Below are 19,100 nucleotides of genomic sequence, written 5' to 3'. Positions count from 1 at the left end.
AATTTTGTAGAAAAAGTAAAAGAGAAAACTTTTATTCTTGGTTATTTCCCATTAGGCATCTCGGTCAGTCTCTGCTTGGTATCTGCTTTTTGTTTATTTTCCACTAAGAATTGTTTTTATTTGTCCTCCAATGAGCTGATGCCATTACCTTCCAATGAGATAGTTTTGTTGTGCTTCCGTCGAGCGGCATCTTTTGTCTTCCAGTGTATACTTCTTTTCCCTTCAGCAGTTTCTTGATATTCCCCACTAGAGAGAATTCTGGAACTTGTATGAGTTTAAAGAGAGCTCAAAAAAGAAAAGGAGCGGGTGGAGAACGTCATCTTTTTCTTTTAGCCACCCCGAAGTCTTAACGTACTTACAAACGGCCGAACTAGAATTGTAGAGGCATCGGTGCCGTGGGAAAAGCTGTCAGAAAGCTCGGCTATTTATATGCAATTAATAATAGAGCACTCGCGCTTCCTGTGCCCCATATGGAACCAGATCGATAGAAGCTCGGTTCGCGCAGTCTACTCATTCAGACATGACACACATAGACAATTTTCTCTATTTCTCTCTCTTTTTTTTAATTCACTTTTTTGGTATCCCGATTCCGAGCGAACACAGAAAAAACATGATAAACATTTAAACACAAGGCAATGATTATCTACAAGCACATAGGAACGTTCAAATGTTATTTTTTTGCGTTTTTTCTTTTTTTTTTTATGTATACACACCAATAGAAATGGGCTTTGGTCGATCAATTTTGGGCACTAAACCACTCTTGGTCCTCCACGTGGTGCTATCGAAGGATAATAGTCTCAATACCCAGGATTTCTCGGATGTTGTTATCCAGCTTGACCACTTCCACGTTTTCTTCCAATTCTGTGGTGACGGGATGTCTTCTACTGGTCAGAAGTTGGCTGCACACAGCATTAAGTTCGAAATGATGCCTGGGAACGGATATAATGTCGATATGAGCGTGATGATTCACGAACTCTTCTCTCTCCATTCCTATCCTGTTTAGGACGTCACTCAGCCTCAACCAGTTACAGGCGCTGAAAATAGAAATAAAAAGTGATATAATTAATCACAATTCCAAACAGTTTGCCCCTAATTCTAACTAGCTAGCACTCGTCCTTCCATAATAAATTCAAGCGCACCCAACTGGAGTCTGAATATTCAGACTCAGTTGTACACAGGGATAATATTCGGAGTTGGCAGGAAGCTTTACTAGAAGGAAGAGCCGCTTTACGCGTGTGGGTACAACTAAGTTTACGATACCTGCCACCTCGGCCATGTTGGGTGCTAGGCCTAAGCTAGGGGTGTTTTTTAGGCGGGGCGTACTTACGGCTTGTTCGCGGTGGCAGGCAACTGTAGCCGGTAAGCCGGAAGATGAGGCGCTTCGCTCACCTCGAACAGGAAGTCGATGTCCCCGTCGGCATCGCCCTCAGCATCTGTCGGTACGCCGTCGAAGATGTCGTATCCTATATCGGCTGAATCTGGAAGGAAAAAAAAGGAAAAATTTTAGTTAAAACGTCGTGTGATTAAACGAAGTTCCGTTTAAAACGCGAATGACTAACCTAATTTGATTGGAAATTTATGTAAGTTATCCCGCTAACGATGCCGTCAGCTTCTCCTAAACTAATTCCGATTAAAATTACCACATCTGTTATAGAATTACATACCGAAACCTTCGGAATCTTTCAGCGTGAAGCTATCTCACTAAACAGAATTTACGCAAAACGCATCGTATTTTAGGGCGCTTCAACGTGCTAATTTTAAGTATGACGCCATTTTTTATCCGGTTTTTTAAGTTTTTCTAAGATCATATTTAAACATCGAGTCTTGTATAATTTCCTAATATTTTAAACGTGTGTTTTTAACCTAAATATTTAAAATATATAAAACGCGGATATTCTCAGATATACCATATAATTTATACTAATAAGGTTTGTTGAGTATGGAGAAAATTAAGAAGTGCGACCTTAACAAAGACCTACTGATCATCCCGAATACAGAGAAAAGCAAATAAAGAGGGCACTGATACCTACAATCCCCGTAATGTATAGATTCAAGATTTACGAAGGTCCCTGACATCTATAGGAGGCCCTCGAAAATATATTTGTTGGATACCGCGAGGAGGACCCTTGTTAAATAAAGAGAATTCTTATTCTTACTAGACAAAAACTTCGAGGAATCTCGAATGTTCGTGTCTGGTCAAGAATGAGAAAAGTCTGTCCCATGAAATACATTCGACTTTCTTCATTAACACGATCGAAAATCAGTAAATAAGTTATGGATTTCATTGACTCGAATTCACCTTGACATCTATGAAGAGAGCCGAATATAATACATTGCCCATAGTGTTGTTTATTCTTCATCCTTAACCATACACAAATATATTACTCTTATGATTTCAAAAAGGTTTTAACTAATTAAAATGCTTGGTGAAATTAGAAATAATTTCATTTTTAAACAATAATATATTACTGGATTCGTACCTATACGAAGCGACATTTAAAATTGTAATTGCTATACAGGGTAGGCAAGAAATTTTCTATTCTATACGTTTATCTACGATCATTTAGATAATAATCTCTAATAATTTTGACTCATATATAACCTTATAGATGAAATTCTGATAGCAGAAAGGAAATAGATCAATCTGAAAAGCGAAAGTAACGTAATTTGTTACGTCACTTAAAGTCGTCTAAAAAGTTTTTGTTAGTGTTTAGTTATGTTCCTATTTTAGCGAACTTCTCCAAATTTTATCCAATTGTGCTTTGAGGCATAATTGTTATTTTAATTATGTTTTCCCAACAAAATTAATTGATATTTTTTAAACGATGAGCAATGATATCAAAATAATTTGTCCCACGAAATCTCGTAACGATTTCCTGGGACAAATTATATTTGAGATAAATCGATTACTCAATGTTTTAATTTTTTATTGGAATAATCACGTGTTTAAATTCGAGATAAAATTATTATTGCTATCGCAGACTCTTCACTTGTAGGCAGTTTAAAACAGATCTGGCATAAATCAGTGCACTAATTGCCAAGAAAACTTCAGTATTTCAACAAACCAAATGTGTTCCCAGGAGGGCGGATCATATTATGGAAAAGTGATGCGGCGTTTTTCTTCAATGCTCCTTTACTTTTATTAAGAAGTATACACTTTTATCTAAAGGCCTATAGGCCTAAAAGAATAGAAGTTTTCTTTCTCTTGTTTATTTAACATACGTTTTATCTCCCTAAAGAATTTCTGAAGTTTAATAATAATAACATTTTGTTATTATCGTTATTTACTTTGTATCAACAATTTTATTATTAAAATTAAAATAATATTATGTTTGGATATTTAATGAGAATTTTCTGAGTGTATCGCGCGAAGACGAGAAAACTCGAGCAGAACTGAACGGTTAGAAAGTGCCCTTCGCTACACGCTTACGCTACATAAGGGAGCCATTTGTTGCCCAATGTGACCCTAACGATAGACACCTAGCGGATAATCGCATTTAATTTTAAAATTAATTATTATTTTTTTTCCTAATACATAAAGCGGAAAAGATGTGACGGAAATCCTGCGTGATTACGTCACTCACCTAAACAGGATGCAGAACCGGGAAATCTCCATGGTAACAGAGGACGGCCATTATTCTCACCGGTGACATCAGCCAGGAACCCTTCATAAAACCAAAAATAATTTGAGTCACAAAATGAATTCGTACATTTTCAACAGGTAGTTTATTAAAAACTTATTTAAAATAATAATAATTTATTACTCATTTACAAAATTTTGTTCCGCGAACGGAATTCATATTTTACCGCCCGCTAAGCGGAATTTGGTTCCGTTTCCTACTGTAAAATACCGCGTATTGGGTCGAAGGCCATTTAAACCACGTGATGTTCGGCACTCCCTCTCCTGTTCTCTTCGGTTAAAGTTTAATCCCGGGTCTTTTGCACACTTTAGCGAAAAAATAGAAAATTTGGTCACGGGAAGAAGCAACAATGCCAGATCGATGGCTTTTGCCAGCTGGTCATTGTATGCTATTACGTGAACGAACCGGCACCCGGAATCGGGAATCACGTGAGGATTATTATATACAGGAAGCAGGATTTGAACCGATCTTTAACATTTTAGGGAAAGGAGAGAATTTAGTCACGGAAGAATCTAACAATGATAGGTCGTGTGATCCACGTTATTTGTCGGCTTCTAAAATTACGAAGCGAAGTTGTATATCATTACTGTACCAATCAGTGATCGATTTGCGAGCCGATCATTACCGGCGCGGAGAATTTATATCCAATTTAGAAGCGGCATGTAAACAGCCTACACAAATACGTCAAACGTATAACAGGAAAGAAAAAGGAAAAAATAATTTAATGACCAAACTACGATCGGTCACGCGACTAAACTTTAACCGGATTCCCCCAAAGCGACACGTGAATTCGATAGAACGCTATGTACCGCTAATTCACCGTTTTGTCTATTTAATTTCCTCGAACTTACCTTGAAGGAATTCGGCCATGATAGGACTCCTCGCTAATTTTAGAGGCGTTAATCCTGAATAAGTAGCGATGGTCGGATCCGCACCGTAAGAAAGCACCAATCTGACCAATTCCACATTCCCGCTCTCGATGGCATCGTGTAATGGCCTACGTGAGATAAACAAGGTGGAACAATTCTAAAAAATTAAACTGCATACAAGCAAAAGAGCAAGATAGATATGCCTATTTGTAATTTACCTAATGCCTCCTGCAGCGCTGGCATTAACGTCAGCTCCGTATTGCAGTAGAGCCCGTGCAATCTCCAGATTACCTCGGGTGCAACACTCGTGAAGAGGGGTGTAACCGGCGTTGTCTCGACTATTTACATCGCAATAATTAGTGTCAAGGCAGTAGGCAACAACATCCTAAAAATAAGGTTTGGTGTAAAGCACTATATCGGAATTTTTCCATTATTTTTTTTCTTTTTTTTAATGAGGAAAGATGAGTTACTTACGGTATAACCAAGACGAGCTGCTCTGTGCAATATGGTCTCTCCCAAGGCTTTGTTTACTATTAACCTTTTCATTTCGGGTGGTACTCCGCTGGTTGTGTCCGAAAGTACCTGTAAATAATTCATTTTTTAAGTTTAAGATAATACATAGACAAGTCCAATCTTATATCGTTTAATCGGTTTAGAGCCGGTTGGGAAACTTTATATTCTTTCTCAGCTGCACATCTTAAGCATTCATGACAATGTGATTACATTCGAATAAAATATATAGTCTATTTTAGCGTTTATCAATCTCCGAACCATTTTTAAGTTCCTCTCGCCGGTGGTGGATAAAAGTAAGCGGATTTTATATAAAATTTTAATCTTTAGAAGAACAATTCATTAGACCAATTTAATTCAAAAGCTCGATTAATTTTGTAATTGTAAACACTAATGTACTATCGACAATTATTTATTTATTTAAAACACGTCATTAGTCATTTCTGAAAAGTTTACAGCCCTGTAATTAGGACCGATTTATATTAGGATACGTTGAAAATCTGACGATAAAATGAGTTCAGCGTACGCGTTCGCGTAAAAGAAAAATTGCTATTTAGATAGTTATCAATTATTAAACATAAATATTAGGGTAAAAGTTTATAAGCCTTCGAGCTTCTGCATCTATTAAACCCTAGGCCTTTTCATCTTTCAACCCTTTTTAAAATTCTGACGTAAAATGCACATCTGTGCGGGTGACCGCGCTACGTACCATAGACCAATGCCAAAATCGCATTTTTTATACCACCAGATGTCGCCGTCGCTAGAATTTATTATGTAAATATCCTATTCCCCGCGATGCCCTAGAAGGTTAGGTGTAGACTTTAGGACGCTCTCTGGAGGGATCTAAAGGGAATCTTTACTCGCCATGTTAAGCCACACAACTTAAAAGCGACCGATCGGATTTCAAAGAAAATTATCTCACGTATTAACAGCCTAAACGATACTATTTTTCTATATTTTTATTAGATTCTCATTGTCAGGTGAGCTAGCCAGCGCGGTTTCTCCAAGAGCTGTCGGTCCGCGAGTTTCGAGAAAGCGGGACAAAATCACAATTCTTTCACCATCTAAAAATTCTTTCGGTGAATAATTTTAAATTTACTCGCCATTTAACACATTTCTGCTGCAGCATCTAACGATGTGCAGTTTAAACAATCTTTTCAGAAGAATGTCATTTCTACCCGCACCCGCATCGTCTAATGAACTACTTTAAAATTCTCTCTTCGATTATGTTAGAAATTAGCATAGGAAAAAATGTCACTTCTCTTTAGAGAAAATATTATTTTATGAAAATAATTCTGCAGACAGTTTCGAAAAAAAGTGACTTTTTCCTCTTATAATTCTTTCCCATCTGACTCTTTCGTTAGAACATTTTATTTTAAAACAAACAGGTCTAATATACCTTGGACGAATTTTCATTCTCCCATGAGGGAATAGGAGGCATTCTAATGGAGGGTCGAGGCCTCCTCTTGCGCTTTATCATCATATCCAGCCCTGACTTCAATCTTCGGCGCTTAATTACTTGACAGTTATACATGCCTAATAGCCTCTTCTCCTTCCAAACAGACTCGGCATGAGGCATTGACCTCTCTTCGATCTCACTTTTACCTTCTTGCGAATCGCCTTCGGATGGACGGTATATCCTCGTCAACAGACGCTTCCGTAGACGTCCTTTACTTAACTTTTTGTCGCCGCGAACGATTTCATCATACAAAAACTGTTTATACTTCCTAGACAACAATTTATACAAACTCGTTCTCCTGTAATCTTTCAGACCTAAAATCTGTAAAAAAGAAAGTATAGAGCCCCTTAACGAAACTTCGCATATTTTATAATAGCGCCGACTAGCGTGAAAAGAGAAGGTAGAGGCTGCGATCCATCAATGACAAACCGCATGCCCGACACCGTGTTATCAAACAGTTCCCCGCTGACATCAAAGACGGCACTTACCCTTCGGGACTTGTTACGGAGAGACTTGGCGATTTTAACCACAACAGACGCATTTCTGTGAAGATATTCAGCTTGGTCATCCTGAAGTGTCCTCTATTGCAAATAAAGAAAGAAAACAACCAAACATAAGTGTTTTACTTTATTCGAACCTTCTCTATTGTTACATCTAGCCTAGAGGGTCTCTACTTCTTAACGACAACTCCATATAATTATAGAGTTTTTCCAGAAATTTGGAAAAGATGGGTAAGAGCAGCGACGGGCCTCCTAATTTATAGTCCGAAACCCATCATAAAGCTGGACACCAGCTAGACAGCCGTTCGATCTCCGGGAATCCATAGATAGCGTATCGAATCGTTACGATATAATTTTTGCACGAATCCCGTTTAGATTGCTCATTACAAAAAAGCTTCTCTCATCTAGTTTCGCGCGCCAAGGACCGATAACATTTATTAATAAGGGTGGAGAAATTAAACTAGGAACAAATATTAAAATGGAAGCTCAAAAAGCAAATTCAGCGGGAAGTCTTTTACACGCCGATGCTATAGTGTGAAAAGACGGCAAAGAAAGAAAGAAAAAAAAACGGAGAAACTTTCCGCCTCCCTCCACTTGAAAGACGAAGTAAAACTTAGTGGCTTCCCCCTCTCCGCGTTCATCTCCAGCGACAGGCGTTGGTGAGCGAGAGAGCCCGATCGATGGCAAACGATTCATGGAACGTCGGAGCCGAGGGCGCGAGTCTCTCTCTCTCCCCATCTATACAAACCTGCGGAGCCTGGTACCACTTTTACTCAGCCTCGCCCATTGATTTCCGATGGGGGAGGAGAAAGTGTGTTTGCACTCGGAGTGCGAGCTTTTCCCCGTCATCTGCTTCTAGCAAAGTATACGGAAAGCCGCACGCCAGACTTAAATCTAGTCTGTAATGGGGACGGAGTTTTATTACGGTTGGGGTGGCAACTACTTAAATTTTAGGGCGCTCCAAATGGACAGCTTTCACTTTATTCCTTCCTTCGCTTTACGGGGCAGTCACCGCCAAATTTTGATTTTGATCCATTACAAATTTTGATCACGTTACGAGAATTCTCGACGTCGTTACGGATATTACGCATTTTGTGTCGATATAAAATAGCGTAGTAAAAATGGAGTTATATAAAAAGCATTACCAAGGAAGGCGGATATTTCTGAATAAATTAAAATTTTCTCTTCCGTTCGGGTCATATCCTTTGGTCAACAATACTCGGTCATTCAGACGACAACGAATTATAAAATATATATATATATAAATTAAGGCGTTAATATTATATACCGGTATTAATTAATTAACCAGATGACACATTTTTTTAAAATTTAAATAAATATATAATATATTTTAATAATTTATTTGGAAAAATTGAAAAATTATAATGGCGACGACGCTCGGAAACGAAAACGAAAGACAAAGAGAACGAACGGCGAACGGCGGGACGAGAATAAAAGGTCGGGACGAACGACTTGCGGGGAGACTGACGTCACGACACAATCGAACTCCGGAACGAACAACTTCGATGCTTCCGGAAAAAGAAAAAGAAAAAATGTCGAGCAGACTCGTTTCGCTTCGTGATCACGCGTGCGAAAACTGATATGAGCTGATTGGTCGGTTTCGAGATTGACGTGAATCACGTGCTACGAGCCGAAAGATAATTTCAAGCCTAAAGTTGCCGAGACGAAGGGGGGTGAACGAGTGTAGAATACGTTAAATATAAAGGTTCTCACCTGCAAAACTTGGCCGTTGTCCTGATTCGCTTCTTTAACATTGACGCACGCGTTATCGGAATTCTTCAAGTTTTGCGGTAACTCGTTAGAAAAAGGAAGTCTGAATTCTGCTTGCTTCTTCTGTTCCGTTAATAAGTTCTGTAAGACAGTTCGATTGACGTCCTTTTGCGAATCTTCATTTCGATGAGATTGTTGCACCACCTGAGCGATGTCGAATGGTCTGATTTTAGGTTCGAAAGGAATGTCTTTGCGTTCCGAACTTATTTTATCGGCAAAGTAGTGAGGAGTGGGAACGATGCACGGAACGTGCTCCATCAGTTTAGTGGGGTTGTTGGAGGTAGAGAAACCCATTTCGTTCACCAAATGTTGTGCTGTGTAGACGTTGTGAACGATGTCGTTGGATGAGGGATGAAATTGCGGCTGGGTGATAAGTGCGGTAGGGGTTGGTACATGTGAGGTGACGGAGGCTGATGACGATACGGCAATTAAGGGAGGCGGACTCAGCGGGGTTGTTGATTTCGGTAGAGAGACGCTGACTGAGCTCTCGGAAACCACCGCTTCCAGTCTGGGCATTTTGCTGGCGGGGGCTTCATCCGCGTGATGAGACTTGTGGCGGTTTCCTTTACTGCCATCCTTGATCACCGGTGTAGTCCTCGATGAGTTTTCTTCAATGATTATAACATCGTGGTCGTGCCTGTGATTAGAGGAGGCCGGGTGATTTTTGCGATCGTCCCTCTTTTCACAAGGAGTAGTTCGTTCTTTCTCTTTTTCCGGCTCTTTCTCCTGCTTCTGTGAAGATTCCTTTTTCGCGCTTTCTTTAATTTGCGCAACATCTTTCTTCTTGGGTACGGTGAACGGTGTTGTTGTTGCGAGAGGAACCAAACTTTTGGGGAATGGCACTGTCGGGATTGCGCCCCATAAGGGAGAAGGCTGAAACAATCCTGGAACAGAATCGTCTCTCTGGAGGCCCTCCCCTAAGGTAGGGCAATAGGGATTGACGGCAGCGAAACGGAGATCAGCAGGGTTCGGCCGTGCGCCGAGTAATGAGAGCCCTGGAGTCAGAAGGTCACAAGTACCGGCGCACAATTTTCCGCCAGTCGGATCCTTGGTGAGACAATTCACTCCGCCTCGGGCAGTGCACAGTGCTGACTGAGAAGGACCCTGAACACAACATCCACAGGGAACAGTTGCACAACAATTAGTGGGACACTTTGCCTGTTGAACGTGCTGTTCTCTCAACCTTTGTAAATGTTCGGCAAATCGCGCGGCCTCTAGACTTCCATTCAAATATAGAGGCTTATCGGCAGCGTTCGGCGTACGAAGTGATGTAAAAGCTCCTTTCTCCGGCCTACCCACTTCAGACAACAGATCTGGGTAGAGGGGGTAGGCAGGCAGTCCCAAGGGTGCGGCAAGTGTCGGCGTGAACAATGCTCGTTCCCGCTGTCCGTTTGCCCTTAGATGGAGGGGCAACGACACGGGATCGAAGAAAGAGATGGGTTGGGACGGGTTGCGTGGTGCACTGCAAACAGAAGTTTGATCTAAGCATCGTTCTCTTTGTTGCTGCTGAAGAAAGCTATTCATTAGGGCATGGTTGCCGTACGTCGGCGATGCCACCGTCGAGACTGGAGTCCGATCTAAACAAAAAGGGTTAGGTGTCGTACCTATCTGCGGTACCAAAGTGGGTGTAGAGTGTCCACATAATCCGCTGGCATCCGTACGGAAAGCGGGCAGTCTAAAGAGCGACGGATCAAAAAACGATGACACACTCGAAGGTGGTAGATGTCGTGTCATGCCTGGAAGGGCCTGAGAGACTAACCCTGCGGCAAGTTTCCGGTGTTCCAACATCAAGATTTCGGCTTCCGTGTCGCTTCCAGTAGTTGGATCCGGTGTTTGACGAACGTTCTTGTTGGACAAGTCCAAAGGGTTTTCGCCCCGCTCGCTGCGGCAACCAGGTGTCACTACCGCTGTTTCGTATGGTCGAAGGGTAGAGAACAGACTGGTATAGTACATGGCTGACAGGTCAACGCCCCCTGTAAAGAAAAACACAATTAGTCGGCTCACATCTTAAAGCGCGCGCTTACTCTACGCTACATAGAATATATAATTCGATCTATCAGATACCGACCCTGCCGAGTCTTAAATGGAACCGGGTACTGAAACGCTATTAATCATTTGCAGGCGGGACGCTAACGATAAAAAAGACGGCCTAAATTGGCGGAAAAGATAAAAATAACGTCACCAACCTGGATTATCCATAGGATGAAAGCGTGGACGCTTCTCCGCTCGCGTCATACTCGGCTCTGGGTGTGTTTGTGCAAACCGCGGGCCGGCTGGTGTGACGTGAGGTCCCGTCATCCTTCACGGCCCACACCTCGGCGGCACTCCCCTTTACCCCCCAGGAGGGGAGAAGGGAAGAGACTTGTCGGTCGGGAGCAGCCGACCGTAGAGCGGTTATCTCCAGACAGGCTTCCCGCGTCACATGCTATAGGCTCAAGGGAGTCAGAGACAAAGGAAGTAGCTCGGGGTCGAAGTACGTGCCTTCTGGGCTTAGTTTAGAGTTCTAAAAAATGCCACCATGTATGTAAAGCTGTATTTGGTAATGGTCAGTGATTCGCGTCAATAACCCGGCCCGTGCAACCACCCCCATAGTCCAGTTTATTACCGGCCGTCTCGCCTTTTCTCTCTCTCCATTTCCGCTCCCGTTTGTTAAGTCACCCGACTTCCTTCCATGAAATATTTGCACCGGAAACCGTAGAGCCAGACAACTCAGCTCCTGTTTCCTGCAGATATTCCAACGCGAATACGGTTACGTTCACCGATTCTTCGGTACGGGTAACATTATAAAGCGCGCGGGCACGACACGCTTCGCAGACACCAAAGACGTAACAGGTACGCGGTGACGCAACCAGGCGCGTGCAGGAAATGTTCTGAGTTCGTACACCGTATTACAACGACACCCTCCTTGGGTCACGGGATTCGTCCAGACAAAAAACGTTTCCGTCGGACCGACGGTCTTTACAAATGATTCAGAAACCCGGTACGGAGCGTAATACGAGGATAAATGCTAGAAATTCGAGACTCTGTCTGTGGAAATCGGAGTAGCAAGCTGACAAACAAATTTTTCTTTAAAAGACACGTTTTAGAAAAATATTTTCCACTCGGTAATAGTTAAATCGTTAGGCGTTGTAGATTTATGGCGGTTTCTTTGCAGGCAAATTTCATAAGTCGTAGCAGAGTTTCGGCTCAGAAACGCCGCAGTCGTCCGTTGAACCGTATTGGGTACGTTGTGCCGAGCCTATGTAACGACGGTCGGAGAGTTGCAGCAGACGGCGCCATTAGAAAGGTAATCACGTGTGCTTTGGTCGGTCTCCGAGTGATTAGCTTCGACCCGCTGTGAAATTTTCACCGCTTCTCCTTATATGGGGAAGAGGGGAGGGGATTAACACACGCCAACTACAGTCCAATCCTCAATACCTTAATCTTCGCAGACTGACGCATGCGAAAGAAAAATAAAACCGCGTAGAAGTCAAAATTATTCCAAAATGCCGCATTTCTGTTTTTACTGCTTCTCTTTTTTCATTGCTCCAGGGCTAAAAGAGCCGAAAGAGTCTACTCAATAATGATGCATTTCCCTAGACGGAACGGTTTAATGAAACTCGGCATTTTCTATGTAATCCTCATTTAAAATGCCGAGATATTCGGTGAAGTTTAAATTGTTCCGCTCTCGAATTTTTATCGGAAAATTCTAAAATTAAAATTTCTACGAATTTAAAAATCGTCCAACGAATAATTTCGGGTAACGATAATTACTCCGAGTTTTTATTTCGGCTTATAATGGCTCTTAAGGTACGGAGCAAATTTAAATTATGCCAATCGCACGGCGTTTAATAAATACATTCTCCTCCTGATTGGGCGCTTATTTAAATTTTCAAATTTTGACTTTTAAATCATAATTAAAAATTTAAAATTGCCCTCAAATTTTACATCTTTCCGTATTCGAAATGTATTAAAAATACGCAATTCGTTTTCCTCTTCCGGAAACTAGGAAACGTTCCAACGGATGTGACATCATAAAATACATTCATCCCGGGGGAAAATTAGAAAGTTTAAAATGGTCCAAAATATCTATAAAATCTTAAAAACAATATTTTAAAGTGTTTGACCATATTATACTGCGGAAGCCCGAAAGAACGGCCCAGAAAGCGTTCAAAAACGAAATGCGTGGGGAATTTTAGAAAGACTCCGCGCTACAAAAAGAATGTTAAAAAAGAGAGATCACAACGCCAAAAAAGCATCCAAACAATCGCAAATTCTTCGAAAGAATTTGGATAACCGGCAATATACGATTTCTTCTTCTACTTCTTCTTTCCCCGTTTTAAAAATTGTGAAAATTGTTAGAGCGCGTGGAATATATATGTATAAAAAGACGGAATAAATGAAAAACCCCGAAAATGACGTTTATATAATTTCCAAACATCGAAAATAGCTAGAGAAACTTTAGTAAAACTTCAAAAACCGAGCCGACAGCATCCAGCCGATAAGAAAGACGGCAGAAGCGGCGGCTTTATCCGACCATCACCTTTGCATTCCGTTCAGCAAAGCAGATAGTCGATACCTTCGCCGCCGTCATGTCGGTCCTTGGCCAAAATTTTGTTCTAAATAATTTCCCTTTCCTTCTTTTTTCCTATGGTAAACTTTCTCAAATCGGGTTAACATGAACATGCCGCATGTTCTTATTGATTCCCCCCAACCTTTCGTCGGGCAGCGGAGAGAGAGGAGGGGGAGGAAAGCTTGGCGGATGCCGTGATAGGGCGCACTTAACGGTAGACAGGAGTCCGTCTGTGTTCGCCAGTGCACGCCTCCCGCAGCCAACTCACAAACTTAATGTGTTGGTTAACCGAACCGAAATGCACGAATATCGACTGCCTCCGTCCAAAATGCATCCTATTTTGGATTCCGTCTCGTCGTACTTCGCTCCGTCTTTAAAGCTCTCGCTCCTCTTTAAAAAAATAGAAATCGAACGCACGCCTTTAGAATATCCTTCTTCGCGGGACGTCGCCGCTTCGCCAGCAAAATTTATTATTCTACATTTCTTTTTTTATTTTTAAGTGGAGAATTTTGTTTCGCTTAGGCCTATGATTTAATTCCAATCGAATTTATTTATTTTTCCCTCTTCATTTTACATACAACGAATTTTAATTAGAATAGTTTACGTCCCTTTCGGGTCTTAAAGTTTAAATTTACCAATGAAAGAAAATTATTCTAGAATATAGAAATTTAATTATTTGAATAATTCTAATCGATTAAAATTTATGAATCAAGTTATAATAAAGTGTTTTATTCGATTTGCGTGTTTTTAACGTGAAATTTGAGTTGTCTTCTCGTTAAAATTTTCAATTCGGATTTCTTTCTCCATGATTTTCGTTGTTGTTTCTAATAAAATTTCATAATCGCGGTCATTTTGAAAATTAATTTCGACTAATCGAGCATTTTTAGAGTGACATTTATTTATCATTTATCCATTTATAATCGTTTTAACGGGTGAGTTTAACGGTGATTGGTTAATTATCAAAATGACCTCGGAAAGGCGCAGATACACCTGTTACCATCGTAAAACACTCGGAATCGTAAAAAAGTGGATTGAATGATATTTTATGCTAACGTGTGCTATCCGTCGTACATTCTCCGTGAAAAATTAACAAAATTAAGACGTTCCGAATAATTTTTTAAAACAACTAAAACCGGATGTAGAGATGGTTATTAATGAGGTCAAGAACCTTTGATGGAAGAAAACGCCTGAAACGTACGGCGTAACGCATTTGGGTGTTTATGTGTAAACCGTGCCATCCACCTCTAGTTACACGCACTCATTTTGGATCGTGTTACTTTATCTTTCTGATTAGACCCACTACCTGGAAGATTAGGATGATTAGTTAGTGGCCCGACCAAGATTTCTTTTTATGTAGTGGCGCAGATTTATATTTCGTACATTCCCGGGATGATAAACGAAAAAATAATAACTAATTCTGTCTGTGGTCCGATCCTGCTTACGCAATTTGGCTTCACCGCCAAACGTATAAGGTCTTCCACTTCTGAGTCTCCGACAAAATTATGAGCCCTTCCTGCTCGTCTGCCAATTCCGAGGTCTTCCCACTTTTCGGTACTCTTGCCAAATTGTACGATCTTCACACTCCTGCCAATTTTACGAGATTTGCCCCATTTTTGGCTTCCGACTCGAACGTCGGGTCACGAACCGAGTTAAACACTTAATTGATAAGTTATGGGTTCTTTGTAATTGGTGCGGACCTCCGAATTCCCATTAGAAAACTCTGACAATGGGTGACCTTCGAAACGTTCAAAGCGATCGCATTTTCTCACGCCTAAATGCGACGATCCCCTAAAACGGACCGGAACAAATTTGGATCTCAGTCAACGAAATCTCAAAGGACCGTGGGCCTTAACCGAATTATCCACTTTCCCTTTAATTTAGCCCTTTGCCAGTGTCTAAATGTAAGCCCATAAGGGGATTAAAAATCTAAAATTGTGCGATCGATCAATAAGCTCGTTGCTGATCAATAATATAGGCTAGGCCTGCTTATAGACGTCGTCTAGACGGCATAATCTATAGGCCTAGGGAGGAAAGCTAGTCGGTGCGTTTAAGGGCCGCCTATTTTGGGGATAATAACTTATTAAAAACTTCGGCTTACGTCAGCCGTACAGACGGGATAATTTACCTTCTATAGCAGTCTAGACTCGATAATTTTTTAAAATACGCATTTCTAAATATATCCGGCGGACTAAACTATATATTTTTAGAGTTTAATATAAATTATTTCGGGAATTGTTCACGAAAATTCACTTTAAAATATTGCGACAGCGAAATTTATTATCGCGCATCAGAAGTATCGGAGTTACCGTCGGGAAAGTTTTCGTTAAACGTGAGTTCGGTGGCTTTGTGAGAAAGTGTAAAGCGACGAAATCGTCGAAACGACCGAGCGAAAAATAGCAGGAAAGATATAAACCCCGATAAAAGAATATTTATAAAAATAAAAATACAAAAAAACACAAGTAAAAAAGTTCGAACGTATTCCGTCCGGCAGCCCGCTGACGTGAATGCAGACCATAAAATCCATTCGTGAGTTTTTCTGGAAAGAATCCATCTGGATAATTCGGGCTAGTTAGGCGGGAAAAAGAATCGGCCGTCGGCCCCAAAATTCTATCCCCCAAGCCCCCCTTTGGCGTCAGCCGGGGTCAAACGACACGGTCCTGCGAACTCGGCAGTCTAACGAATGCTAGCCGCCGGTTTTAACACAGACGACGATGAAAGGAAAGCCAGACGCGTGCAAACGACAGGAAGCGAGAAGAGGACTAGCCAGGGAACATCGACGGGGTGTCACGGACTGGGAACTCGCTCAACCCTTTCAATGGCTCATTAATTTCCAGCGTTGGAAGTCGGCGAAGACGTGACACACGTCGGTGGCACTTCGCAATTTGCTTAAATAGAACTGGCTTCCCCGTAAGGGATCTCCGAATCGAACGGCATCCGAGGAGACGACCCCTCCGAAAAAAAATAATAATAATTAAAAAAAATGGAATATTTCCCTCCTAGAAAACCAATTAACTCATAAAATAATTTTAATAAAAGCTAAAATTTGATTAGAGTCTTTTATCCTTAATTACGAAACGGAAACGCGTCGGCAAAACCAAAGAAACGTTCTAGAGTTTCGGAAAAATTACGGCGGGAGAAGATTAGTTTCCGCTCTTACGTCATAACTCGGAGAGGAGGACGAAAAAGGAGACGGAAACGGTAAAAACGTAGGCGACGGACCAGACGGAAAAGGGGACTTTTCCGATAGTTTCGGCGCCACCCATCCCGGACGCAGCCCCGGATTGTCCGCTCCGCGATTTAACGGAGAAAAATAAAAAAGAAAGAAGAAAAAAAAAGAAAATGGTACACGCGGCGAAAAGTAAGGTTAGCAATTACCTGTCAAGACAGAGTCGACAACGTAACGATCCGGCAAAACTTTCTCCACTTAAGACCCGACGATAAACAGTGGAAACGGCAGCACACTCCGCCGAGAGAAACCGCGATAGAGCCAGGCCGCATTAACAAGTACGAGACACGTGGACGCTCTGCCAACACACGGCCGCCGTGTAGCAGTAGCGGCCCCAATTAACAGTCTCACGCAACTTCTACACCCGGTACGACGTAAAGCCGCCAGAAAAAAAAAAAATAAAAAAAAAAATAAAGCGCCACTCACCCAGTCATGTCGTTGGCTTGCACGGACCATAAGTGTGCAAGGGTGGCGTTACCTCGGCAAAAATTCGGTAGGTCGAGTCGGGGGCTACAAAGTGCCGTGCGACCGGACTGGTCCGGTCTGTGTTACGCTTCTAGCCGACGGATGTTCGGCAGGTCTTTCCGCTTGGTCGACGCCTACAACACTGGGACGGACAGCGCCGGCGCAGGATCCCTTATCGTTCTCTGGCTGGCGGCTTGCCTTTGTTCCGGCTGGCTGCCGCTACGAAGCGATTACCATCATTACTGCACTGCACGACTCCGTGACACGAGACCGCACCCACTGGGCCGGAGGGGAGTCCGCAGAAGTCGGATGGGCACGTCTAAAGTTGCGCTTTGCCATCCGGTCCGGTCAAAACAAACGGGGCAATGTACCTGGACTTCGTAACTTTGCCTTATTTGATTACCGTCTTTCTGTAAAATAAAAATGCGACCGGGGGGATGCACAGCTGGTGTGTGTTGCGCGCTCGCGTTGAGTGCTCGAGTGTCGGGTGCCTCTCGCGTTGTCTTCGTAGGTGGCCTTCGGAGTGTGAATAGTCTTGCGGCGGCATGGAGCAGAAGCCAGAATGTGAGAAGGGTTGCACCGGGAATGTCACTTTGGAATTTTGAATATTTATAAATCGTAGTCGCTTCTCTGACTCGGTCGTAAGTCCCGCGGGTGGAGCGGCTCCGCTTTTGGGTGGAGCCGCCCGGAAACGTCTCCCATTTTTCCAATCTCCGACCCAACGGCACCCTTTACGTCTTCCCGCCGTTCGATAAATTATATATTAATGTTCTCCTCGTAGGCAAATTTTTAAATGAATGAGTCGTCGACCAAGAAAGAATTTTAAACGTGCAAATTTCGTATTAAGAATTATTGGAAAATTTTTAATCACGAAAATTTTATTTCGGTGAAGGAAAATTTTTAATCGGTGAGGGGAAGGCAAATATTAATGAGGTCACAAATGAAAATCGCTAAAATGCCAGTTGCCATTGACAGTTTGGAGCTTTTGATAAAACTAATTTCTAGTGTTGCCGCAACCTCGAAATTTCTAGCCGCGATAAAATACTATAAACGTTAGCTTTATCGCCATCTCGTAATGTATTTTGTGCGGGGGTGTGTTCGGAAATAACTCAGACGGGTATTTTCCTCGGCAAAGAATGAAAATTAAAAAGTAAAGGAAAAGATATAGATAAATCCGTCCGTCCTCTAAAATCTCTACGATATTACCAAGGATATCGTCTCGCGATTAAAAACTGAAAGAAAAAAATAAAGGAGCAGTTTATAAACGGCAGCTGTGCAACTTCGGCGTCTATGAGGAAACGGCAGCGCTTCCACCTGCACTCTGGGTTTGTTCTATTTGTTTACTAATTCCGGTCAGTTATTTTTATCGTCGGACTTTCTTAATGCGTCAGCACGTCTTGACTTCTTTAGAACAGTCTCCTACACTATTAGGAGTAACATCCTTCACCAATATCAACCGAAATTATTATTTTAAGTCCTGTAGCTCTCGAGTTGTACCGCTATAGTTCTAACGGAAATAGGGGCGGCATACGAGTAATACATCATTTACAGAGGTTAGCGGACCGCGTAAAATGCTGTAGACGTTTAAATACGTTTCGGATCGGACCGAATCCGTAAAAAGAAGTAGTAAACAGCGATTTCGAACCGAATAAATGGGTCAAATAGATTATATAGTTAAAAGAAAATTTACTTTCAATATGGAAGATTTTTACATCCGTTTCGTTTAAAAGTTATCGTATAATATCAGATTTTTAAAAGAACCGTAGATTTTTAAAAGAATCGTAAGTTTGTATTATAGCCTCGTATTACAACTGAACCCACTAAGAAATACAATAAGGGTAATACTTTCTAATATTGCCAAATCGTTGACGATTCTAAGAAAATATAGAAATGTTTTTTGTCATTTGCATTGAGAGGAAGTGAAGCAAAGAAAGCATTCTTCATCCTACAATATGAAAATTTTCTACAGAACTTTCTCTCAGCCAAAATCTCCGAATGATGGATGAGTTTTTCCTAGAGAACTGTAAAGAAAGAACTTGTTTAGATTATTCTAAGTCGAAATGTTGGTCCCATTAAAAACTCTTATG

At 41.6% G+C, this 19,100-nt stretch overlaps 1 protein-coding gene across 4 annotated transcripts; it reads right to left on the bottom strand.

Annotated features, from left to right (window-relative positions):
* Nucleotides 1-537: 537 nt before the first annotated feature.
* On the bottom strand, nucleotides 538-17,366 carry LOC111637741. Of its 4 annotated transcripts, none has more exons than XM_023383305.1 (10): nucleotides 16,975-17,366; nucleotides 8,714-10,743; nucleotides 6,968-7,060; nucleotides 6,420-6,800; nucleotides 4,985-5,092; nucleotides 4,729-4,895; nucleotides 4,493-4,638; nucleotides 3,585-3,665; nucleotides 1,328-1,478; nucleotides 538-1,034 (listed from the first exon to the last, which is right to left on the bottom strand). In XM_023383305.1, the coding sequence occupies exons 2-10, from the start codon at nucleotides 10,721-10,723 to the stop codon at nucleotides 779-781; spliced, it is 3,393 nt and encodes a 1,130-aa protein (XP_023239073.1). In that variant the 5' UTR covers nucleotides 10,724-10,743; nucleotides 16,975-17,366; the 3' UTR covers nucleotides 538-778. The 4 variants fall into 4 exon arrangements, with proteins under 4 accessions (XP_023239073.1, XP_023239074.1, XP_023239072.1 ...); XM_023383306.1 differs by lacking the exon at nucleotides 16,975-17,366 and adding an exon at nucleotides 16,698-16,850; XM_023383304.1 differs by lacking the exon at nucleotides 16,975-17,366 and adding an exon at nucleotides 10,957-13,861.
* Nucleotides 17,367-19,100: the final 1,734 nt, after the last annotated feature.

Source organism: Centruroides sculpturatus, unplaced genomic scaffold (genome assembly GCF_000671375.1).
Source record: "Centruroides sculpturatus isolate CEXI.00-Female unplaced genomic scaffold, Cexi_2.0 scaffold1166, whole genome shotgun sequence".
Taxonomy (NCBI): Eukaryota; Metazoa; Arthropoda; class Arachnida; order Scorpiones; family Buthidae; genus Centruroides; species Centruroides sculpturatus.
This window is presented reverse-complemented; position numbering and strand designations above follow the sequence as displayed.